This window comes from Myotis myotis, unplaced genomic scaffold (assembly GCF_014108235.1).
Source record: "Myotis myotis isolate mMyoMyo1 unplaced genomic scaffold, mMyoMyo1.p scaffold_m19_p_1, whole genome shotgun sequence".
Lineage (NCBI taxonomy): Eukaryota > Metazoa > Chordata > Mammalia > Chiroptera > Vespertilionidae > Myotis > Myotis myotis.
The window spans coordinates 100,789,436-100,815,774 of record NW_023416313.1 but is presented as its reverse complement, the minus strand read 5'-3'; the positions used below and the strand labels follow the sequence as shown (position 1 = coordinate 100,815,774).

The following is a 26,339-nucleotide window of genomic DNA, read 5'->3' as shown; positions in this document are numbered from 1 at the left end:
CAAACGACTGGGAAACTGGTCGCTATGATAACACACTGACCACCAGGAGGCAGACACTCAATGCAGGAGCTGCCCCCTGGTGGTCAGTGTGCTCCCACAGCTAACCTCCTGTTGCCGGTCAACCTTCCATGGTTCCCCGGCTCCCCAGCCCTGCCCCGGCCGGCCCCAATCAGGCCTGGGCAAGACTGCCTTGATTGCCAGCCAGGCAGAGCGACCCCACCTGTGCACAAATTCATGCACCAGGCCTCTAGTTAATAGATATTATGCAATGCAATGTGTTGCTAAGAAGGGAGGAAAAATAAAGGGATGGAATGAAGGAGGGAGGGAGGGACAGGAGTAGGAAAGGAAGGGTGGGCTCCTGTTTGCAAAGAACTTTCCAAGGAGTAGTAATGTAAAGTAACAGACACTTAACCATCTTCAACTAATTAACATAATAAATCTATAGCTATATCAAATGAAGTTTCTGAGATATACATATGTTAGATTTGGTCACGTCTTACCACTCCTTATATCCCATACTATACCTTACTTGTATTAAAATGTATCCTACACAAGAGATACAAAATATGGGAGATTGTCCTGCTCTTGTGCTCTCCGGGAAAAGCCTTTTCTTGCCCCTTGCATGGGTCAGTCATCAGTATACCCAGAAGATTTATAAATACAAGTTGAAGGGTCCCTATACAGTACAAACCTGTTTCTGGCTTTCCAGAAGTTGGGAATTTTCACTCAAAGCATCTTTTATAGCTATCTTAAGTCGTTCTTCATTCATTTGAAATATTTTGAAGGTTGTTTTGGCCTAAGAAAATACAACATATCAAGTTTATAACAATTAGTTTAATACAATAGTTATTTTTTATCCATATTCCCTAAAACATGGAAATAAAGTAAAAAACATGCCAATATTAATAGAAGAGGCAGCATAGTGTAGGAGAAAAAACTCTGGCCTAGAATCAGGATCTAGTCATGGCTCTCACACTAACTAGCTATGTGGCTTTAAACCTTGACTTAACCTCTTATAACCTTCTATGTACTGTTTAAGAAGTTTAATTAGCTTTTTAAAATATGTTTTTACTGATTTAGAAGGAGAGGGAGAAAGAGAGAAATATCGATGTGAGAAACATCGATCAGCTGCTCCCTGCAGACACCTGACTGGGGATGAAGCCTGCAATCTGGCATATGCCTGGACCAGGAACCAAACTGGCAACCTTTTGGTGCACTGGACGATGTCCAACCAACTGAGCCTCACCAGCCAGGGCAGTTTAATTAGCTTTTTATTATCTGTTCTTCACTTACCATAATTTAAGTTCCATGAGAGCTTTTCTGTCCATTTTAACTACTAATGTAAGTGCCTATCACCTACAACAGTGACCAGTACATAGCAATAGCTCAATAAATACTTGTCCAATAAGAAAAATAAGCTTTTCTGAGGTACCTTGTATAAAATGTATATGTCTAAGACCCCTATATCTCAAATTATAATATTATATCTTATTTTTTAATCATAATAGTAATAGGAACATTAAAATTATTTTCAAAAGCATCAGACCTATTAGACTAAAGCAACTTACTTCAGCTACTTGTGATTTGAGTGATTTTGATTCATCTTCTAAGGACTGTATCCTTTTCGAAATATCCACCATCTGGAAAGACAGTATCAATCAATAAACAAACATTTACTAAACTCTTCCAGTTTCCAAGATGCCATACACATTAGATATATTGTTAACCTAACCAGTTTTCCTCAAAAAGCTGAGGGCTCAAATTAAGAAATCTTCTCCGCCATTTGCTTAAAGGAATCTTACATGAAAGTTACATAATAATATTTTATCTCATCTTTAATGTTTTATGACATTTAAGTTTAAATAGGCTCCAGAAAAGTCCACTAACATTGTATCTTAATAATCTCATACACATCAAGATCTTCCTTAAGAAAGATTTTAAAATATGTGACAAATAAAGTTAAAATGTTAACATACTTTTTGAGTGATAAAATCCACTATGTATGTGATTATTCAAATTAAACTATTTATGTGAGCTACTTCCATAGTGCATATCAAAAATTTCTATAAGAATATGCAAAAGCCCTAGCCGGTTTGCCCAGGATAGAGCAGTGAATAGAGCATTGGCCTGCAGACTGAAGGGTCCCAGGTTTGATTCCGGTCAAGGGCACATGACTGGGTTGTGGGCTTAATCCCCAGGAGGGAGTGTGCAGGAGGCAGCCGATCAATGAGTCTCTCTCATCATTGATGTTTCTATCTCTCTCCCCCACTTCCCTGCCTCTCTGAAATCAATAAAAATATTATTTTTAAAAAGTCACAATCGTCCTAAAAAAAAAAAGAATATGTAAGAAACTTAACAAAATAATGGTAACCTCTAACAAATGAAAGAACTAGTGGATCTGAAAATTTTTACTCTCTACAACCTTCTGTATTCTTTAAATTTTTTATAGTGTTTACAATTCTTTAAATCAGTGCTTTTCAACCAGTATGCTGTAAGGATTTTTAAAACATGCAATACCTGGCTATTTAGTCAGGGATACTGACCTCTTTTCCTTTAGAATGCCAAAATAAAAATGACAACAGCAAACAAAACAATAGCCATCCGATGTGAATGAATCAAAATTATACCTTTTTTTGTCAGATAAGCAAAAAATGTATTTTTTAGAGTGCCACAGAATGTTAGTAATTAGTGTATGTGTGCTATGAAATGAAAAAGGTTGAAAATAGCTGCTTTAAACGATATAATTCTTTTAATGCAATAACTTTCTTCTACCTACAGTCTCCTCAAACACAAAAGCCTTACCAATTCATCTTGTTCAGAATGTTTAGATTTCTCTTCCTTTAACTCCTTTTCTAGAAAGTCTATTTCATCCTCACATTCAGATTTGGAACTGTTCAGCTTTTCACAGATTGCCTAAAAGAGGAAGCCAACTTTATAAGACAGACCTAGGAATTTCTGGTTAGGGTAAATCAGATAATTATAATAAAACACATATACTGTAAGTTAAATAAATTTAGTTTATATACTTGTTCATTTTTATAAGATTGAAATAATAGCCATTCTAGCAGGGGTCAGCAAACATTTTGTATAAAGTGCCAGAGAGTAAGTATTTCAGGTTTGCAGGCCCTGTAGTCTCTGTCCAAATACTCAACTATGCCCATGTAGTGAGACAGCAAAGACAACACATAAATGAATGAGCATGCCTGTGTTCCAATAAAATTTTATTTACGAAAAGCAGGTGGGAAGCCCAGAGTCTAGTTTGCCGACTTCTGCGCTAAAGCATTATAAAAGCAAAAATGAGGAATAAATCCAATTTAATAAAATTAAAAACATAATAAAATGCAAAATAAATTTAAAAACCAATCAAGATTGTTTCATAATAATAATCTACATTGAATTAAGACATAATTTCAGTGACCTTTTAAATTTAAAATGATTAGTTCTTGGATTATTCTAATTGGATATTAAATGCTATAATAAACATACCTCTGATATTTGTGATTCTTCAACAAACTTGTTAAAAAATAAACAAACCAAAAGTTCAAAGAATTTAATGTAGGCCCAAATAAAAGCAGAACAAATACATACTACATTATAGTGGTTAAAAACTTATATATATTTCCTCAAATTTGACTATTCCATTATAAGAATTCTCTTACTTGAATCAAAATTACCACATCATTTTGATTTTATCTACCGAGTCAACCATCAAATTTTTTAAGTTGCATCATGTTAGTTTATATTCAATTTAACAATCTTGAAAATAAACATTTTCTTAAATTACTAAAATTAGACATTTACTTATTCATTTTAAACAAGTGATTGTTCATTTCAACACTCACTTTCTGATGATTTACAGACATCAGTGATTGAGAACTGCACAGCTGGTGTACATGTTCAGGACATGTACACCAAAGGTAGGAAGTCTATTGTTTCTACTTTAATATTAGTAAGCTTTTTATAAAACTTCCACTTCAAAACAGAAGTAAGGCACTCCCATTATCTAAGGTAATCAATCTGTTGGAGTTTAGCCAAGGGACAAATTATGATACCTTCGTTCCTATTTAAGCCAAGTCATACATGGCAGGAAACCCAACTATGCATATGTCTTCCCAACTCTACCAACAGTGACATCATGCTGACATCTTGAAATTGGTCACGGTCAGAGTATTTACACGATAGAAGTCAGGAAATGCTACAAATAAGGGCTTCTGCTTTGCAGATATCCAGTTGCTAAATATTTACCAGCACACCACTGCTTATAACATAAATCTTTGGTCTAATTCTAGTCACTCCTAATATACTAGGGATGAAGTAAAAGCAAGTAATACCAAAATTTACATTTATTGTTACCAACTATGCCTAAATTTATGAAAATCAAAGTTATATTTTTCTTTCTGGAGCAAAATAAGTAAAATAAAGGAAAAGGTCACGTTTAATACATTTCCCAGGAATGATGAATATAGACCACCTATAACATCCTAGATTTCAGTGAACTGAACACCTCATTCAAAACAAGTTTGCAACAACAGTTCAAATATTTAAAATATTTTATGCTACTTATTAATATTCTATTTCCTATATTTAATTTTTTTTAAAGTTTAACATCAAGAGATGCTCTTTTATATTTCCTTTCAAATAGTTTTGAGAAGACACATTTCATTTAAAATTGATGCTATTCCATTTAAAATTGATGCTTTTATAATTATACTATGTATTTTTACCTCCAAATTTTGAGCTTCTGTTGACTCCTCAGAGCTGGAATCCTTTAATGATTCTAAGCCTTCATACTGAAAGAAAGCAACACTGTAAGTAAGAAGTACAACTTTTATCTGGGTAGGTATCTAAGAAACAGACAGAATCTAGTTCCACAGATATGTTAAATTTATTTGGATTTACTAAACTTTAAATTTGACTACTATAACAAACAAAGCTAGGGCAGCTAACACATCACAACCCATTAGCTTGGGCAACAAATGGCAGAACTTTACACTTAAGGCTATCCAAAGTCTACTTATTCATTAAAGAGAAATTTATACCAAGTGTTCATTAGAAATTTTCACTTGTAATTCAAATCTAACAACAAATAAAGCAAACAGGGACTATAAAATGTTTTAAAAATAAAGAAAACAACCAAGAACTATGTAAAATAGGACAATGAAACATACAATGCTACAGGATTTAGCAAAATGCACTTACTTCAATGCTTTTTTTAAAAGTAAATTAAGGTGCCTCGTTAGTACAGTAGGTAGCACATCAGTCTCATAAAAAGTAAATTAAATGGAAGAGCCAGATCAACCTTCTCGCTAAGAACAAGAAAAAGAGCTGGACAAATATAACAAAAGACAGGATATGTCTGAAGGCCTTAGAGCAGCAGTTCTCAACCTGTGGCTCGCAACCCCTTTGTGGGTCGAACGACCTTTTCACAGGGGTCGCCTAAGACGATCGGAAAACACATATAATTACATATTGTTTTTGTGATTAATCACTATGCTTTAATTATGTTCAATTTGTAACAATGAGTTTGGGGGTCACCACAACATGAGGAACTGTATTAAAGGGTCGCGGCATTAGGAAGGTTGAGAACCACTGCCTTAGAGAGTGATCAAAATAATGAGAATGTGTGACAGGAAACAAAATAATCAGAAAAGCAAGTCCAGATTTGACATTTACACACACACACACACACACACACACACACACACACATAGAGAATAAGCAGAGATTTTAGTAGAATTGGGAGTTGAGAAGACAACATTTAGAGTTCAGGACCTGATGAGTAGGATGAACCATGAAGCTCAGACAGACTTCAGGATGGGACCCTGTGGTAAGTTAAATAACGACCTCTCCACAGTCTACCCTAATTCCCAAATTCTCCAGGTGTGATTAAGGATCTTGAGCTGGAGCAAATATATGAGATTATATTGATGGGCTCAATATAGTCCCAAGAGGCCTTATAAAAGGGAGGCAAAAGGATCAAAGTTGGGAGAGAAGATGATGTGAAGATAGAAGCAGAGGATGGAGTGATACAGCTATGAGCCAAGGAATGTGGGAAGTCTCCAGAAGGTGGAAGAGGCAAGAAACAGGTTCTCTCCGGGACACAGACTGGCTGATATTTTAATTTTAGCCCTATAAGACTGGCTTTACACTTCTGACCTCCAGAACTATAGTTGAATAAATCTGTGTTGCCTTATGCCACTAAATTTGTGGTAATTTGTTAGAGCGACAAGAGGTAACTAATACCAACCCACAATGACTACCTTATAAGCAAGTCTAAACCACAAACTAACCATTTTAAGTGAGGCCAAGTCTCCAAACATCTCAATCCGTGATTAAAGTAATCTAAGATTTCAAATGTCCCTAGCTCAGCTGCCTATGAGAAGCAACAGTAAATCTTCACTGCAGAAAGATCAAAATTATCTGTATAATTTTTGATATACTATCACTGATATTCAATATAAAATAACCTGGTATTCAAAAAGACAAGATTTGACCTGGCCAGTGTGGCTCAGTTAGTTGGAACATCGTCCTGTATACAAAAGGTTCTGGGTTCAATTCCCGATCAGGCCACATACCTAGGTTGCGGCTTTGATCCTGGTCAGGCACGGGGACTAGTTGGGCACATACAGAAAGCAACCAATGTTCCCTCTCACATTGATGCCCCTCTCTCTCTCTCTCATCCTCTCTCTCTCTGTCCCCCTCCCTTCTTCCTTCCCTCCCTCCTTTTCTCTTCCTCTTCCTCCCACTGCTATATATGGGTAAGTATTTAAAAATAATAATAATAAAAATGAATAAAAAGACAAGATTTGACTCAGAACCAAAGGAAAAAGTAAGAGAAACAGAGTTCTTAGTCAGGCATTGGCTATAATAAAAAAGACATATAATAAGAAGTGTTGGGAAAGATGTGGAAAAACTGTAACACAAACTGCTACTGGGAATGTGAACTGGTGTAGTCATTGTGGAAAACAATTTGGTAGTTCTTTCAAAAGTTAAATGTAAATCTAAATCTAGCAATTCTACTTCTGGGTATACGCTACCCAAAAGAACTGAAAACATATATGCAAAAAAGAAAACATATATTCACACAAAAACTTATACATAGCCCTCATCGGTTTGGCTCAGTGGCTAGAGTGTCGACCTGCGGACTGAAGGGTCCCAGGTTCGATTCCAGTCAAAGGCATGTACCTTGGTTGCGGGCACATCCCTAGTAGGGGCTGTGCAGGAGGCAGCTGATCGATGTTTCTCTCTCATCGATGTTTCTAACTCTCTATCCCTTTCCCTTCCTCTCTGTAAAAAATCAATAAAATATATTTTAAAAAAAACAAACTTGTACATAAATGCACATAGCATCATTTATAATAGCCAAAAATGAGAATAACCTAAATGTCTATCAACTGACAAATGGGTATGTAAGTTGATACAAAATATTATTTGGCAAAAAATATATAAAAAATTAGTACTGATACATGCTACAACAATGATAAACCTTCAAAACTTCATTGTAAGTGTTTTAAAAAAGCAAGGCACAGCCCTAACTGGTTTGGCTCAATGGATAGAGTGTCGGCCTGTGGACTCAAGGGTCCCATGTTCGATTCCGGTCAAGGGCTTGTACCTTAGTTGCGGGCACATACCCCGTAGGGAGTGTGCAAGAGGCAGCTGATCAATGTTTCTCTTTCATCGATGTTTCTTATTCTCTATCCCTCTCCCTTTCTCTCTGTAAAAAATCAATATATATATAAAAAAAAGCAAGGCACAAAGGACCACATATTATATTATTCCATTTATGTGAAATGTACAGAATAGACAATTTTATAGGAACAAAAAGTACATTAATTGTGTAGGGCTTGGGAATGGGAGAGAATGGGTGAAGGGTGGTAGCTAAGAGGCAAAGCATTTCTTTTTGGGGTAATAAAAATGTTTGAAATTTATTGTAATGGATGCAAAACTCTGTTAATATATTAAAAGCCACTCATGCCCTAGCCAGTTTGGCTCAGTGGATAGAGTGTTGGCCTGTGGTCTGAAGGATCACAGGTTCGATTCCGGTCAAGGGCACATGCCCAGATTGCGGGCTCAGATACCAGGGAATAAATTTAAGAAAAGATATGCAAGCCTGGCTGGTGTGGCTCAGTGGCTGAGCATTGACCTATGAGCCAGGAGGTCACTGTTCGATTCCCAGTCAGGGCACATGCCTGGGTTGTGGGCTCGATCACCAGTGTGGAACATGCAGGAGGCAGCCGATCAATGATTCTCTATCATCACTGATGTTTCTATCTCTCTCCCGCTCCCTTCCTCTCTAAAAATCAATAAAAATATATTAAAAAAAAAGAAAAGCTATGCAAGATCTCAACTCAAAGATGTATAAAACAATATTGAAAGGATTACAAAAAGACGTAAGTAGAGGGATATACCATAATCCATTCACAAGAACACAACATTGCAAATATCAATTCTCTCCAAATTGATCTATATATTTAATGCAATCCTAATCAAATTCCTAGAGCAGGCTATATACGTGTGTAAACAGGTTAAATGATTTCAAATTTATACTAGTATACAAAGGCAAAATGCCAAGACAATCTTGAAGAACAAACTTAGAGGTGTACACTGTGGTATCAAGACGTTATAAATGCCCTCGCTGGTTTGGCTCAGTGGTTATAGTGCAGGGGTGGGCAAACTTTTTGACTCGAGGGCCACAATGGGTTCTTAAACTGGACCGGAGGGCCGGAACAAAAGCATGGATGGAGTGTTTGTGTGAACTAATATAAATTCAAAGTAAACATCATTACATAAAAGGGTACAGTCTTTTTTTTTTTATTTCAATAGAACAGCCGAACGGGCCGGATCCAGCCCACAGGCCACAGTTTGCCCACGGCTGTTATAGTGTCAACCCACAGACTGAAGGGTCTTGGGTTCAACAGCAAGTCAAGGGCACATACCTCGGTTGCCAGTTCAATCCCCGGCCCCTGTAGGGGCACGTGCAGGAGGCAACCAATCTATGACATATCTTTCTCTCTCTCTCTTCCTCTCTCTCTCTCGCTCTCTCTCTCACTCTCTCTCTCTCTTTCTCTCTCTCTCCCTTCTTCCCTCTCTTCCTCCCCCCCCACCTCCCATTGTCTCTAAAAAACAATGAGGAAAAAATATCATCCAGTGAGGATTAAAAAATAAAAAGACTTTTTATAAAAACACAGATTTAAAAAGCGTGATTGGCATGAGAATAAAAAAATATATAGCCCAACAAGACGGAAGCTATAGAAACAGATTCAGATATATACAGTCACTTGAATTAAGATGACACCACAGAACAAAGGAAAAGATGGTCTTTTCAATAAATAGTACTGGTTAATACAATATCCATATGAAAAACATTAAATTTTGACCTCCAAATCACACCATCACAAATTGAATTCCAGATAGATGAAGAGCTGAATAAATTTTGGCTAAATTGTTCCCCTTACCCCCAAGTTAATAAGTTAAAGCCCCAATCCCCAGTATGAATTTGACAGTATTTGGAAACAGGCTCTTCAAGGAGGTGATTAAGTTAAAAAGGGGCTTTAGGGTGGGCCCTAATCCAATGTGTCCTTATAAGGAGAGAAAACCTGGACACAGAGAAATACCAGAAACAGGTACCAGGACAGAGGAAAGACCAGGGAATATCAGGCAAGAAGGCTGTCATCTGCAAGCCAAGGAGAGAGACCTTAGAAGAACCAAACCAGCCAACACCTTGGTCCTGGACTGCTAGCCTACAAAACTGTAAAACAAATCTAATTTCTGTTGTATAAGCCACCCAGTCTGTGGTACGTTATGACAGTCCTAGCAAACTAACATAAAGACTAAAGGAGAAAAGTAAAGCAACAAAGTTTCTAAAAGATAACACAAAAGGATACCTTCCTATCTTTGAGCAGACAAAAATTTCTTCAGTAGAAAACAAAAAGCAGTCATCCACCATAAAAAAAGATTGACATGCCCGGCCAGTGTGGTTCAATGATTGAGCATCGACCTATGAACCAGGAAGTCACAGTTGGATTCCTGGTCAGGGCATATGCTGGGTTATAGGCTTGATCCCCAGTGTGGGGAGTACAGGAGGCAGACGATCAATGGTTTTCCCTTATCATTGATGTTTCTCTCTCTTACTCTCCCTTCCTCTCTAAAATCAACAAAAATATATTTTTTTTAAAAAAGATTGACAAGTCAGACTATATTAAAATTATAAACTTCTGCTTACCAAGACACCATCCTATATAATAAAAGGCTAATATGCAAATTGGCCAAACAGCAGAACAACCGGTCGCTATGACGCACACTGACCACCAGGGGGCAGACACTCAACGCAGGAGCTGCTCCCTGGTGGTAAGTGCGCTCCCACAAGGCGAGCTCAGTGGCAGTGGCGGGAGCCTCTCCCGCCTCCGTGGCAGTACTAAGGATGTCTGACTGACAGCTTAGGCCTGTTCCCCTAAGCCATCAGTCGGACATCCCCCAAGGGCTCCTGGACTGCAAGAGGGCAGAGGCCGGGCTGAGGGACCCCCTTCCAGTGCACAAATTTTGTGCACCGGGCCTCTAGTATGAAATAAAAAGGCAAACACAAGGTGGAAGAAGATATTTGCACCACATATATCTGGCAAAGGACTCATACTCAAAATATGGGAAAAGAAGTCCTACATATCAAAAAGGAAAAAAAATATAACTATACCTTTAAAAATATAAAGAAGAAAGAAGAGGAAGAAGAAGACCAATAAATATATAAAAAGGTGTTTAACTTCACTAGTCAGGAAAAGGCAAATTGAAACCTAGTAATTTGAAGAGCAACTTGAACTCTTATACTTTGCAAACAAAGCATTAATAATTTTAAGCTAATACAGAAGTACCTATATTAAGAAGTATAAAATCCCTCAGACTCTAACATGAATGTTAACATTTTCAAAAATGTCTTACCTCTTTTTGTACAAGGCTAAATTTTTCAAGTAGTTTACATTTTTCTTCAATTAGTGTAGAAAGTTCCACAGCAAGCTTTTTCTCTCTTTCTAAATAAAAAGTTAAAATATAAAAACATTTATCCATAAAGATATATGTGCCCCTATGTTCAATTACAACATTATTTACAATAGCCAAGAAATAAAAACAACCTGACAGACACCTGGTTAAAGAATATGTGATGTGCAGCCCTGACTGGTTTGGCTCAGTGGATAGAGCGTCAGCCTGCGGACTCAAGGGTCCCAGGTTCAATTCCGGTCAAGGGCATGTACCTTGGTTGCAGGCACATCCCCAATGGGGGGCGTGCAGGAGGCAGCTGATCGATGTTTCTCTCATCGATGTTTCTGACTCTCTCTATCCCTCTCCCATCCTCTCTGTAAAAAATCAATAAAATATATATATTTAAAAAAAAAAAAAAAAAAAAGCCGAAACTGGTTTGGCTCAGTGGATAGAGCATCGGCCTGCAGACTGAAAGGTCCCAGGTTCGATTCCAGTCAAGGGCATGTACCTGGGTTGCGGGCACATCCCCAGTGGGAGATGTGCAGGAGGCGGCTGATGGATGTTTCTGTCCCATCGATGTTTCTGACTCTCTATCTCTCTCCCTTCCTCTCTGTAAAAAATCAATAAAATATATTAAAAAAAAAAAAAGAATATGTGATGTGTATAAATATACAGTATAGTATAAAATTATACAATGGAAAACTACTTAGCAATAAAAAGATGAAATATTCACACTAATGACAACATGAACGAATCTTTAAAGTATTATGCTAAGTGAAATAAATCAGACTAAAAGGACAAAAAATATGATTTCACTAATATGTGTAATATAAAACAAACAGCAACGAACGAACTAACAAAAAAAACAAACTTACAGATACAAACAACAGAATGGAGATTACCAGTAGGCAAAGGGGTGGAGAGAAGGCAAAGTTGGTAAAGGGGGTAAAATATATGGTAATGGAAGGAAACTAGACTTCAGGTGGTAAACACATAACAGGGTACACATATATAGAATTATAATCTTATACACCTAAAAATCATGTTATTAACCAATGTTACCCCAGTAAATTTTTTTAAAGTTAATATTATCATATGTAAATTGTTTTAAGTTTTAAAATTATAATCAATGGTGAAGTCTAAAGTAGAAAAAAGAGCTTACCCACATAAAGCCGGCTTCTAACCTGAAACAAATTTTAAGCAAAATTACATTAAAACAAATACACATTCAAGTAAGTCTAATTTATTTAACTTATACTGCCGAGTTAAAAATAACACTTATTGCCTGAGTATGAATTTGTTAATCAAAAGTGTTCTATCCAATGAGAAAAATGCAACATATTAAAATCTCTCTATTAAAAGTTCACATTGTGTATTAGGATATTAAAAGTGCTGAAATACTGTATCATTTAGTCCATTATTCCTCAAACATATTTGGCCCTAAAACAAACTATTTCAGGAAACCCCTATCATTACCTCCCCTAGTGCTAATATCCAAAATAACACAATTTGAGAAATCCAGGGTCATGGATCTGAACTGACTATAAAGAAACAGTAAACACTGTTTTATTCTTTAACCTCTCTCTCTCTCTCTCTCTCTCTCTCTCTCTCTCTCTCTCCTCTCTCTCTCTCTCTCTCTCTCTCTCTCTCTCTCTCTCTCTCTCTCTCTCTCTCTCTCTCTCAAATAATGAAGGAAAAATTCCACCTGTGGGGAGATCAGATTTAGGGTTAAGGTAATATAAGCAAGTATAAAGAAACAATGGGGACTTAAATCATCTACAGAAGATGTATAGGGATAAAATTTTAAAAAAATAAAATTTAAGCCTTGTCTGTGTGGCTCAGTGGTTGAGCAATCACTCATGAATCAAGAGGTCAGGATTCAATTCCTGGTCTGGGCACAATGCACAGGTTGTGGGCTCAATCCCCAGTAAAGGACTCCCCAGTATGGGGCATGCAGGAGGCAGCTGATCAATGATTCTCTCTCATCGCTGATGTTTTTATCTATCTCTCCCTCTCCCTTCCAATCTGAAATCAATACAAATATATTTTTTTAAAATGTTTAAAGTCAAGGTACAGTAGTATGGGTAAAGATGAGGAATTAGCGAACTGAAACATCAGACTGAGGAACTCCCTCAAAAGATAGCAGGAAACTACCAAAAAAATATTTTTAAGTTAAGAGATATAGAAATCTTAAGCATAAGGGCTAACATCTAAAACACAGTAATCCCAAAAAAGAGAAATAAAAATGTAAAATGCAGAAGAAATTTCCCTGATTTAAAAAATGATAAAAGATCTCATTAAAAGAATAGAAATGAGAGTGCAGAAAAGGTCTACATGTATGTGGAACTCTTACATGTGGCATAGCAGATGGGCAGGAAAAGGAGAGACTATTCAATACATGAAGCTGGAAAAAGTGGTTATATTTGGGAGGCAAAAATTACACTGAATCCCTATCCCATATCAAACAAAACATTGGATTCAAGATGAATCAAGGACTTACATCTTAAAAGCAAAATTTTAAAATTACGAATATCTGCTCATCAGAAAACACTTTAAGAAAAATGAAAAGAAGTTTCATACTGGGACACAGACTATACACATAATGAATAAGGGTAGCATCACGAATAACGAACACCTACAAATAAAAAAACAAACTACTCAATAAAAACTTAAGCAAAAGACATAAACAACTGTTTACCAAAATGACAAACACATATGACTGGTAAATTTAGTAAGAGATTATAATCTCACTAGTGATCAAGGAATTCAAATCAAGACCGTTATTTTTCCATTCAAGTGGCAAAATAACAAGTGTTGGAGAGGACAGAAATCAAATGGATCTCTGGGCCTCATATATTGCTGGTAAGGGTATAAATTGGTACAGACAATTTGGAAAACAATCTGGCATTATGTTTAAAAGTAGAAGTTCCCATATATTCTATAACCCAGTAATCTCACACTTACATATATTCCCAAGAGAAACTTTAAAATACACAACAGGCCTTTGCTGGTGTGCTCAATAGTTAAGAGTGTTCGCCCGCAGACTGAAGGGTCTCGGTTCGATTCTCAGTCACAGGCACATACCTGGGTTGCAGGTTAGATTCCCGGCCCCAGTCAAGGGTCATAGGGGAGGCAACCAATCCATGTGTCTCTCTCACATCAATGTCTCTCTGTCTCTCTATCTCTATCTCTCTTCCCTCCCTCCCTCCCTCTCTGCCTTCTACTCTCTCTAAAAAGCAATGGAAAAAATATCCGCAGTGAGAATTAAAAGGAAAAAGAAAAAAAGGTAAAATAAACAACAGGAGATATGTATAAGAATATACATAGCAGGTGGCTACTGGAAATATCAGGAGAAACACTTTGTAAAGTATGAGTGTCTAACCATTATGCTGTACACCTGAAATTAATGCAAAATAATACTAAATGTAAACTGTAATTGGAAACATTTAATTAAAAATAATATACTGCCGAAACCGGTTTGGCTCAGTGGATAGAGCGTCGGCTTGCGGACTGACGGGTCCCAGGTTCGATTCAGGTCAAGGGCATGTACCTGGGTTGTGGGCACATCCCCAGTGGGGGGTGTGCAGGAGGCAGCTGATCGATGTTTCTCTCTCATCGATGTTTCTGGCTCTCTATCTCTCTCCCTTCCTCTCTGTAAAAAATCAATAAAATATATTAAAAAAAATAAAAATAAAAATAATATACAGAGCAGCACTAATAGTAATAGAAAAAAAACTGAAAACAACCCAAATGTCCAAGGCCATAAAATCTAAAATTTTAGTATACTCTTACAATGTAATTTCTACAGCAATCAAAATGGAAAAAAATTAGTCTCATGCAAAAACATGGATGACTCTTAGGAATATAGAATGGAATAAAAAAGTTCCAAAACATGACACAGAGCATGAAACTGAATAAAATCACATATATACTTTTGATAAATATATGTAGATGGAACCAAAAAAAATTTTAAGGCTTGGGAATTAACAGGGATCAGGATAAGGTTACCTCTAGTACAGGGAGGCAGGGAGATGAAATAAGGGAGGATCACCTAACTAAAAGTGATACTCAATGTTTGTTTCCGGGTTGAGTGGCATATTCACAGATGTTTAGCATACTTTAAAAACAAACACAGACATAAATAAATAATAAAAGTAAGGTTTTAGTATTAGTTCTACAAAGAAATCCTTTAAAATTTTTACACTAAAAATATTCCTCTAAATCCATATTCAGTTTCTAGTAGCCACACATTAACATGAGTGATCCATGTAACTACAACCTAACCTGTTATCTTACAATAAAAGATGTTTCTCATATTACTTGTTCAATCTGAAGACAAAATGAACATTCTCTTAGTACATATATAGCACTGGTTACTTACCGATCGAAAGCTTCTCCACAGAAACAAGAAAACAGCAAAAAATCCAACAATCACTGCACATACCAGCAATTCCCATGGAAAACCATAGGGATTAGAACCTTTTCTCATATCTTCAGGCAATGCTGCCACAACCTTCAAGACAAGAAAATTAACTACCATTATGATAACTCACAAAATCTGTGACTCCAACTCTGAGTTTTATAATACCAGTTTATTGGACAATAATCTACGTGAATATCTTGGAGGGCCCACTGCAAAAGAGAACCATCTGCTAGTCTGTATTCTATTGAAATGAGAAACTTCCTGCAAATGGTTATGGTCTACCACCTTTGCTGTAGAAAGGAAGGTGGTCTTTCCCAAGCCAATCAGACAAGTAGAGGGGGAGGGCCTCTATCTACTGCACACATTCTCTCTTGGGACACACACTTTGCTAAATGCAGAGATGGGCGCTAACATGGTGCCTAGGACATAGAAATATGCCAGGTCCTAAAAATGAGGCAGAGTCTAGAAGCCAAGAGGAAGGCATATTGTGTAGGTTGAATTATCTGTCTTATTCTCCATGGTGCCTTCTCTTTTTTTCATACAAACGTTTAGTAAAGGTTTACTGAAATGTTTCCATCTTGCTTCAGCTACAGGAATATGAGGAATTAGGCTTAGCCTAAAGCGCTAAATAAAAGCGCTGGGGCTCTCCAGCACCCTTACCTGAAGCCCACTTAGCATCATTGCGCGTCACTCCCTGAGCTCCCCTTACGTTTCTGGTAACACAGCCCATCCAGTTCGCTGCACACACCATGCTGCTTCATGTCCCCTCTGCTTAAACTATTCCCGCAGCCTTTCCTAAAGACTAAGAAAATGCAGTCTGTCCACCCCTCAATGTCCCTAGCACTTTCTGTATTTGCTTCCGTGAGCACTTCATCAGTTTCTACTTGGTCCTTTTTATTTTTCTGTCTTGCCTCCCCTGATAGCATGATGCCAGGGGCCAAATTATGTCACAGTCCATTTAGAGCCCCCATAGAACTGCCATATACATAGGAATACCATGGCAACTATACTTTTTATTTACATAACAAGAAACAAATAATCATAGCTGCCCCCTTATTGAAAAGGGCTTTTTAAATTTCTAGTGCAAATAGGTGTTTTTTAAAAACACGGCAACATGAATGTCACTAAACATGTCTACAAAGACAACTATAAAGACTCAGAAAAATCCCTGCAACATGACTGTAAACTGAACCTAATAATGTTGAACACTTGGAGTTTAATATCTCCAGATGTTACATTAATACGACCTTTTACATGAACAAGACAACAGAAAGAAGAGCAATCTCTCTTACGGTAAAGCATCTCAAGAGAGCATCTTAACAGAAGATGCAGAATTAGCATCCCAACTCCCTGCCCAGGCTCAGGTATCCGTTCAGGACAACGAGAAGTTTCATCACTAAAAAGGACTCATTTCACAGGATCAGTCAAGTTTCCTACAGTGGGGGGAACTACGTGGCACTGACTCCTGTTCAAGATCAATAACATGACAGAAAGCATCACTCGTTAGGAATCGGGAAACACTTCACACACCTTTGCAAAGTCCCGCTAAGCAAATGCTCTCTTCGCCGTCCTCGCCTCCAGGGTCCCTCCACCACACAAAAAGCGGCCCCAGCATCCCGCGGACCTGCTACCGCCGAGCCCGCGGCCACAGGACCCCGGCTCCGGGGCCTCCCACCGCCGCCGCTCAGACCCCAGCGCCGAAGTCAGCCGCTTCCTTCCCCGGCGGCTTCCGCACCCCGGGCCCGGGAGCCCGACCTCGCCTGGGCTTACCCTGCGTAGCTTCTCCAGGACCAGCCCCAAGTACGGCTGAGGGGCAGACCCGGGCTGCTCCATGGCGCGGGGCCGCCGCAGCCTGGGCCTGGCGGAGCCTACCTAGGTCAGCGGCGAGCCCGCAGCGCTCTGTCCACCTCCCAGACCCGCACCGGGCAACCGGGTCAGACCACTGCGGAGCCGGCTGCGGGGGGGGGTGCTGGAGCAAGCGGCCCCACAGGTCTCCGGTGTCCACGCTGCCCACTGGGGAGCTTAGGCCACCACGGGACGCTTTGCGTCCAGGTGATCCGCGGCTCCGCGCCCGTCCGGCAGGAGCCCGCAACTTGCCCTTCCTCGCCGCCCCACCCCTCGGTTTGGTTTCGGCCAGGCCGCCGTGGGGGCGGGGTGGAGGCGGACGCAGTAAATGTCCCGCCTTCTTCGTGCGAGGTTGGTAGACGTGTCCCGGGCGCTTGCTCTTAAAGGGGCCGGCTCTCTACCTGGCAAAGCCACCCGCCTTTGGAAGTCCAGGGGTTCGGGGCTGAGAAAATGGGAATCGGCCTCCGGCTCTGCGCTGGGGTGTGAGCCGCTCAGCCCAGAGGCCGAGGGCATTGGCCCAGGACCTCTCCCCCCCCCCTCCCCCCCCCCCCCCCCCCCCGCCATCGGGTGGCCGCGGGCTGTGAGGCTTCCCCGGGAGGCCCCTCCGAGCCCGGCGGGTTGAGCGCGGCGCGCCCCCAGCCCCAACGGCGGCGCTCTCCTCTCGGAGCCCCGCAAGAGCCTTCTGTCTGCACCCCACGGAAGCGTCGTACCCCGGGGGACCGCGCGGGTCCTGGAAAACCGACCGCCGCCTCCATTGCAGTTAGAAAATGACCTGCAGACCCGCGCCTGTGCGTCCTGCCAACCACGTCCGGACTTCCGACTTTGGACGGGAAGACTTCTCGGGTCACCTGTTGTCTGGACAAAGTTTAACCTCTCCCACGCAAGGGAACATCGGCCGGGTCTCCTCTGTCGTGCGGAGGGTTCTGGGGCTACTCACTGTTGCCTGAATTACCAGAGTACTTACTGGGCGGGTTTGGCCTAAGCTTCCTAAATGCCCCGTTACCTACCCGTAAGGACCTTGCCTGGACGGGCGCGGTTCTCCCCCAGAAGGGAAGCTAAAAGTAGCGCCTCGCCCTCTAAATTTAGGGCCCTATTTTTAGGTCTGTAGCATAAAGTAAGGGGCCGGACTTGTTCATGGGAGATGGTTTTAGCTAACAGAGGTGCAGAGCGTAACCCCTCTGTGAGTCTCCCTTGCCGGCATGATAATCCTCACCAAATTCAGCTTTCCAACTCACGTCCTCAAGTGGAGCAACTCAAAAAGGAAGGTACTTCTTCCAAAACAAATCACCCAAGAGAACGCAATGGTTAAAAGGTTAAATCCGAAGGAAATGTCCCTAATGCAAACTCTGGCAGCAACAGAACTACGGTGCCAAAAAAAAAAAAGGAATTAAAAAGCGGCCCAGGTTCACAGCAAGTGGTTTTCAGGACCAAAATGCGGCCTAGTTTTTGGAACTCAGAGCGCTCTCTGGTTTGCCACATCAGCCTACAGCGTTTCAGGAACTGTCAGTATCAGAGTTGCAGACATTACTCAATGCTCCCTTTAAAGGTAGCACACACCCTTCATAGGCATTGGACAGCGCTGTGTTGAAATTATGTGAATCGCTTATTAAGGTCAAGAAAGAAGCATAACCAAAATTTTATCCTTAACATTTCAAAGAATCTTGGAACAATGTATGCCTCTATTAGAACATTGCATTACCCGATAAAAATTATTTAAAAGAAAGATCTCAAAGTTTCACCTTGCCCATAAGCAAAAACACAGTAAAACTCACAAACTCAGTGTCAGATCCAAACCTAATTTCCATATACTTAATTAGCCATATAGAAACTTACCTCTTCCTCCGGGTCTTTCAAGTCCATTTTTAAAACTCATGTGAAAATATCCTAACCTGTAAATAAAGCTTTGCTAAGCACCCCATATCCTTGAGAAAGAGTTCAGGTTCTAATACATCCTGCACTCTCACCTTTCAACACTGACTGTGATCCTGTTTTGACATTTGTGGGTATAGGGGTGCTATAGGTGGAGTTGTGACTACCAACCCATAATTCAGTTTCATGGACATCACTGCTGATTAAATGTCATACTTACAAAATATCATGCATATTACTACCCTCTTAAAATCTACAATTGCAAAAAGAATTTGGTAACTGATAAAAATTAAATTGCATGATTTATTCTATGGTCTGTTCATGTAGAGTACATAATTTTTGCATTTAAGAAATATTCGGAGATAGTTGTTCAGTAGACATGGGATTTGGGTATCTTTAATAGACATACTTTGGCCCTGGCTGAGTGGTTCCACTGATTGCAGCATCCTCTGGGACACCAAAAGGTTATGGGTTCAATCTGGTCAAGGTACACACATGAGGCAACCAATCAATGTTTCTCTCACAGGAGTGTTTCTCTCTCTCTCTCTCTCTCTCTCTTGCTCTCTCTCTCTCTTCTTCCCTCGCTCTCTAAAAATCAATAAAAACATATCCTCTGGTGAGGGTTAAAAATAATATTAACCAAGAACATTGGAAATGTGCTAGCCAGTAAACCTTGTCCACAATCTAGAAACTGATTTCCCTTTTGAAGGGCCTGTTTACAAAGCTTTAAGTTCCTGTTACTTCCATTTGATTAAACAGGCAATGTCACAGTCTACAAGATCTAGTCCTTTGGAAGAAGATCAAACATTTATTTTCCTTCTCTGAACTGTGATGCAAGAGTTGCTCTCAGAACATATTGAATCAGGAATTACCTGTTGAACAAGAGCTAGGAAATTTCCATTGTTTATTCCACATATAAGTTAAGCATTCTAGTTAATAATATATAAATGTTAGAACTCAAAGAGCTTCCTCAATTATAAAATAAAGTAGATAAAAAAGTGGTATTAATTCCTATTAAACAATTCAAAGACTGTTGTGTACAAAATCTGATATCACCAGCAAATAGAAACAATTACCTGAAACATTTAGGCAAGAAGAAAAGCAAAGACTCCTGCATACATTTAACTGAAAAATTCCTCAAATTTTCCATTTATTGCAGCTATTCAAAACTATAATATGGGTGCTTAATAAATGCACTAAGATTGTTAAAATTCTAAATCTAGCAGGAACTCTTCAGAAATTTAGTCCATACATGTGAACTTAAAGCCCTACAGAGGCCAAATAGTTAAAGTAAAGGTAGGGAAATGAAGAATGCATGTCTCTATTCAATGCAAGCACTTTTCAGCTTGAGCTTGTTGCCATATGAAAATGGGTGAGTATATATTATACTCTTATGCTTTTTTAAGAGAATCCAGAAATCCAGATTTTTATGTCAACTCACCTATTAAATGTTGGCAACTGGTTCATAATTTTTAAACAATGTGCAAGCTAGTTTTGACAGCTTCTGATATTAGAGTTTTAAATCCAATACTCCCAGAGAATAAGTGACTTTCCAAGGTCACAAGATAATCAACATAAATTTAAATTCAATATTTTCATGTCTAAAGAATTTCAACCAAATAATTCAAGTAAAATGTGTTTAACTATGTTTACTGAATCTACAAAAATAAGCATATTTAGCATAACCTTTATAAATTAGCACTTTATATGAATATGTGTACTGATTAATAAATTATTTCATGAATTTAGAAATTTCACTGGTAGTATTTGTGAGGGAGGGGGGTAACAGGTGAGGGATATGTCAGTTCTCCTCTGCTGAAGTAGTTTTCTAAGTAAAGTTTTTAATCAACAACTTCATGACCAAATCATACAGAGTAAATTCATCATTTCTCTGTGCTTATTCAACTCTCTGGAAGCTGGCACAGAAATAAAGTGTGGAGAAAGCCTCCGAAAGCAAAACTGCATATGACATTAAGCCCAGTTTTCACAAAGACTCTTATCACAGGCAGTGGCACTACCTACCATCTACCTGGTCATCCTCACTAAGTTATCTCTTTTCCATTTTCTTCTCCTTACTACATTCCGTCAATCATTAAAACCAATGAATTATATCTATAAAAGATCTATCTGTCCTTCCAATCATTTAAATAATCACCATCAGATATTAGGGCAAAGATTTAACAAGGTGGCTAGAGCCGGCCAGCATGGCTCAGTGATTGAGCGTCGACCTATGAACCAGGAGGTCAGAGTTCAATTCCTGGTCACGGCATAAGCCCAGGAGCGAGCTAGATCCCCAGTGTGGGGAGTGCAGGAGGCATATGATCAGTGATTCTCTCATCATTGATGTTTCTATCTCTCACTGCCTCTCCCTTCCTCTATGAAATCAATAAAAAATAATGATAATAAATTAAAAAATGTGGCTAGTGGGCCAAAGCCAACTTACAAAAGGTGTTGTCTCACCATCATGGTATTTTTTTTTTATTCTGAATATTTGGCAGTATTAAAAATTGGGAAATTTCATACCAAAACCCAGGTAAGTAGCAACCTCATGCTTAGGAGAAGGCATACACTCTCCAGTTGGTTACGCTTCTCACATTTTCCAGTGCCTCATTCCTTTCATGAGTTTGTAAATCCTGATTTAGCTCTTCACTATTTAATTCCTGAACTAATGCACTAACTTCTTGACTGGATTCCCTGCCTCTGGTTTTAACCCATTCAATTCTTATTTGACAATCTGACTATAAATAGACTTTATAAATGAAACTTTTTCATTTTACTCCCCACTTAAATCCTTCAATAGTGCCCTGTTATCTACAAGAAAGAGTTCAACTTCCTATCAAAACAAGCAAAACACTTTTTTTAATCCTCACCTGAGGATATTTTTTCTATTGATTTCCAGAGAGAGTGGAAGGGAGGGAAGAGTAGAAGAGGGATAGAGGGAGAGAAACAGCAACGTGAGAGAGACACATCAACTGGTTGTCTCTATAGGGGCTCGGGACCCTACAACCAAATAGCCGACGACACTCTAACCACTGAGAAACCCAGCCAGGGGAACACAAAACATTATTGATTTAATCCCTGTATATATACATCTTCAATCTCAGCATATATTCAATCACAATGAATTGCTTTTAGTTCTCCAAATATGCCATGATCTCTCCAACTTCTGTACTTTTTAAAAATTTCTTGCTAATATTTATTTAGGATTTTTGCATCTCTGACCACATGTGAGATTACTTCTTTCTTTTCTTCCTTTTTTTTAAACTTTATTTTTATTGTTGACACTATTACAGATGTCCCCTTTCCTCCCCTCTCCCCACCTTTGCCCACCTCCATCCTGCCCTCTCCCGCCTTCCCTCTGGCCATCACCACACTATTATCTGTGTCTATGGGTTATGCATATATGTGGCTAATTACTTCACATTCTTTCATCCAGTCCCTCCCCTTCAGTCTGTTCCATGTATCCATGCCTCTGGTTCTATTTTATTTGCTAGTTTGTTTTGTTCATTAGATTCCACATATAAGTTAGATCTTGTGTTATTTCTTTCTCTGACTGGCTTATTTCACTTAGCCTAATACTCTGCAGGTCCCTCCAGGCTGTCTCAAAGAGTAAGAGATCCTTCTTTTTTACAGCTGCAAAGTATTCCATTGTGTAAATGTATCATCTTTTTTTATCCACTCATCTACTGAGGGGCACTTGGGCTGTTTCCAGGCATTGGCTATTGTAAATAATGCTGCTATGAACACAAGGGTACAGATATTCTTTCTGATGGGTGTTTTGGATTCTTCGGATATATATTCCCAGAAGTGGGACTGTAAAAGGCAGTTCCGTTTTTAATTTTCTGAGGAAACTTCATACTGTTTTCCACATTGGCTGCCTCAGTCTGTATTCCCACCAACAGTGTTCTAGGGTTTCCTTTTCTCCACATTCATGCCAGCACTTGTTGTTTGTGATACCTCATTGTACTTTTAATTTGCATCTCTCTGATGATTAGTGACCTTGAGCATTTTTTCGTGTCTATTGGTCATCTGTATGTCCTCTTTGAAGAAGTGTCTATTCAGGTCCTTTGCCCATTTTTTAATAGTATGGTTTGTTTTCCTGGCATTGCGTTGTATAAGTTCTTTATATATTTTAGAAATATCGGATGTATCATTGGTGAATATGTTCTCCCATACAGTGGGTTCTCTTCGTTTTGTTGATAAGTTCTTTTGCTGGGCAGAAGCTTGATGTAGTCCCATTTGTCTATCTTTTCCTGAGTTCCCTTGCCCTAGGAGACATATTTGTAAAAATATTGCTGCAAGAGATGTCTGAGATTTTACTACCTTTGTTTTCTTCTAGGATTTTTATGGTTTCCTGATTTACATTTAAGTCTTTTACCCATTTTGAGTTTATTCTAGTGTATGGTATAAATTGGTGGTCTAGTTTTATTTTTTTGCATGTACCTGCCCAATTTTCCCAACACCATTTATTGAAGAGACTGTCTTTACTCCACTGTATGCTCTTGCCTCCTTTATCAAATAATAATTGACCATAAATATAGGGTCTCCCCCCAAAATGTATACATACAGTTTGAATAATTATAAAGGCAGTGTTTAATACAATACATTTCATTTTCAAATTTGAGCTATCAGGTGTTACAGTGTGTACACATTTGGGGGAGAAACCCTGTAGGTAGGTTGATTTCTGGGCTCTCTGTTCTGTTCCATTGATCTATATGCCTTTTCTTATTCTACTACCAGTCTGTTTTGATTACAGTGGACTTGGAGTATAGTTTGATATCCGGTATCGTGTTACCTCCAACTTTGTTGTTCTTTCTGTGGCTATTCGGGGTCATATTTACTTCCATATAAATTTTTAGAATATATTTTTTTCTAGATCTATAAAATATGCCATTGGTATTTTAATAGGAATTGCATTGACTCTATAGATTGATCTGGGTAGTATGGGCATTTTAATGATGTTAATTCTGCCAATCCATGAACACGGTTAATGCTTCCACTTATTTGTATCTTTCTCGATTTCTTCCTTCAGTGTCCTATAGCAGTGGTTCTCTACCTTCCTAATGCCGCGACCCTTTAATACAGTTCCTCATGTTGTGGTGACCCCCAACCATAAAATTATTTTTGTTGCTACTTCATAACTGTAATTTTGCTACTGTTATGAATCGTAATGTAAATATCTGATATGCAGGATATATTTTCATTGTTACAAATTGAACATAATTAAAGCATAGTGATTAATCACAAAAACAATATGTAATTATATATGTGTTTTCCGATGGTCTTAGGCGACCCCTGTGAAAGGGTCGTTCGACCCCCAAAGGGGTTGCGACCCACAGGTTGAGAATCGCTGTCCTATAGTTTCCCAGGTACGTCTTTTACTTCCTTGGTTACATTTATTTCTAGGTACTTTATATTTTTGTTCTTGCAATAGCAAATGGGGTCCTGTCCAGTGTGGTTCAGTTGGTTGAGCATTGTCCCTTCCATGCACTGAAAGGTTGCCAGTTTCATTTCCGGTGCCTGGGTTGTGGGTTCAATCCCCCAGTAGGGAGCCTGAAGGAGGCAGCCGATTGATGTCTTGCTCTCATATTGATGTTTCTCTCCCTCTCCCTAACTCTCTCTCTCAAAAAAATCAATTTTAAAATATTTTTTAAAAAGATAGTAAATGAGATTGTTTTCTTAGTTTCTCTTTCTGATAGTTCATTGTTAATGTATGAAAATGCCACTCATTTCTGAATACATATGTGGAATCTAATGAACAAAATAAACTATCAAACAAAATAGAAACAGACTCATAGATACAGAGAACAAATTGATAGCTCTCAGAGGGGAGGGAGGTTGGAGGTTTGGATAAAAAATAATGAAGGGATTAAGCAAAAAAATTAAAATCTCATAGACACAGACATCAGTATAGTAATTACCAGAGGGAGGGGGGTGGGGGAAGGTAATCGACGGTAACGGGGTAAAGGTAATGGAAGGAGATTTGACTTGGGGTGGTGAACACACAATATAACATATAGATGATGTATTATAAAATTGTACACCTGAAACCTATATAATTTTATTAATCAATGTCACCACAGTAAGTTCAATTAAAAAATAAATAAAGCACAACCCCATCAACCCCCCTCAAAAAAAGAAAAGAAAAAGAAATCCTGAACAATATCCATGCAACATAAAATTCATGTAAGGATAAATCCTACCTGTAACACTTTATGGAAAGAGAAATATTATTTAGCATTTACATAGGGAAACCTAATTTCAGCTGCTCCTATATTTAGCAAAATTGGTAAAATTATTGCAAAAGATATAAAAGGTCAACTTACCTTTTCTGTAAGAATTGCAATTGGTGAAAATGCCAAATTCATGAATTGAAATAAAAATTTCAGAATGTAACCCTCGGAAGCATCTTCTGTGGATTTATAAAATAAATAAATAAATAACACTTTATATGATGTAACTTTTTTTCTATGTGATTTAACTTTTTTAAATCTAATTTCTTAATTGCTGCATTTAAAAAGAAACCCAAATAACTTGTTTCTTACCTTTTTGAGCAACGTCAAGTTGAGAAGACAAAGAGTAATCGGCTGGAAACATCTGACTGACTGGCAGGGTACTTTCCACAAAGATGTCTATTTCCTCCCAAGTAGGCCCTTCAGTATCTAGTGATGTTTTTGATTTTTCATAATTATTTTTAGATGATCGAGTTTTGAAGTGTAAATCTTCATGAATTCCCATAGGTAACTCTATTTTAGAGATCATATCTGCAAATAAATGAGATTTTTCTTTTTCTTTTTAAAAACTTGCTTTGTTTGGGGGTTTCCCTTTTGTTTTCTAGGACCTTTGCAATCGTGATATTTCCTTATGGAAAAAATTCAATGAAACATAAACTGTAGCCTGTATTAGTCCCTATCAAACACTTACTGGCTTAAACAACACAAATCTTTTAAACTTGTAAAGATCTGCCCTAGCTGGTTTGGATAGAGCATCGCCCCAAGGACTGAAGGGTCCCAGGTTCAATTCTGGTCAAAGGCATATACCTCGTTTGCAGGCTGGATCCCTGGCCCTGGTTGGGGCATGCTCAGGAGGCAACTAATATATCTGTTTCTCTCACATCGATGTTTCTCTCTCTCTGCCCCTGCCCGTCCCTTCCACTCTCTCTAAAAATCAAGGGAAGAAAGGTTGGGGGGACGAGATGAGATAAATCAAAGAACTTATACACTTATAGTCATAG

At 38.6% G+C, this 26,339-nt stretch overlaps 1 protein-coding gene across 17 annotated transcripts in view; it reads right to left on the bottom strand.

The window, feature by feature from the left end:
• MIA2 (MIA SH3 domain ER export factor 2) overlaps window positions 1–26,339 on the bottom strand; it is a 117,171-nt gene that overhangs the window by 58,709 nt on the left and 32,123 nt on the right. For 4 of the 17 annotated variants that reach the window (XM_036346460.1, XM_036346498.1, XM_036346469.1 and 1 more), the window contains exons 5-14: window positions 25,651–25,869; window positions 25,432–25,517; window positions 15,350–15,481; window positions 12,131–12,152; window positions 10,930–11,018; window positions 4,725–4,790; window positions 3,487–3,513; window positions 2,803–2,913; window positions 1,569–1,640; window positions 692–796 (exon numbers count right to left, since the gene is read on the bottom strand). In XM_036346460.1, coding sequence (XP_036202353.1) covers window positions 692–796; window positions 1,569–1,640; window positions 2,803–2,913; window positions 3,487–3,513; window positions 4,725–4,790; window positions 10,930–11,018; window positions 12,131–12,152; window positions 15,350–15,481; window positions 25,432–25,517; window positions 25,651–25,869 — 929 coding nt within the window. Of the gene's footprint in view, window positions 1–691; window positions 797–1,568; window positions 1,641–2,802; window positions 2,914–3,486; window positions 3,514–4,724; window positions 4,791–10,929; window positions 11,019–12,130; window positions 12,153–15,349; window positions 15,482–16,921; window positions 17,107–17,161; window positions 17,501–17,946; window positions 18,056–19,069; window positions 19,203–25,431; window positions 25,518–25,650; window positions 25,870–26,339 lie in introns of those variants that run through there. The other 13 variants (XM_036346479.1, XM_036346452.1, XM_036346535.1 and 10 more) reach the window with 10 other exon arrangements.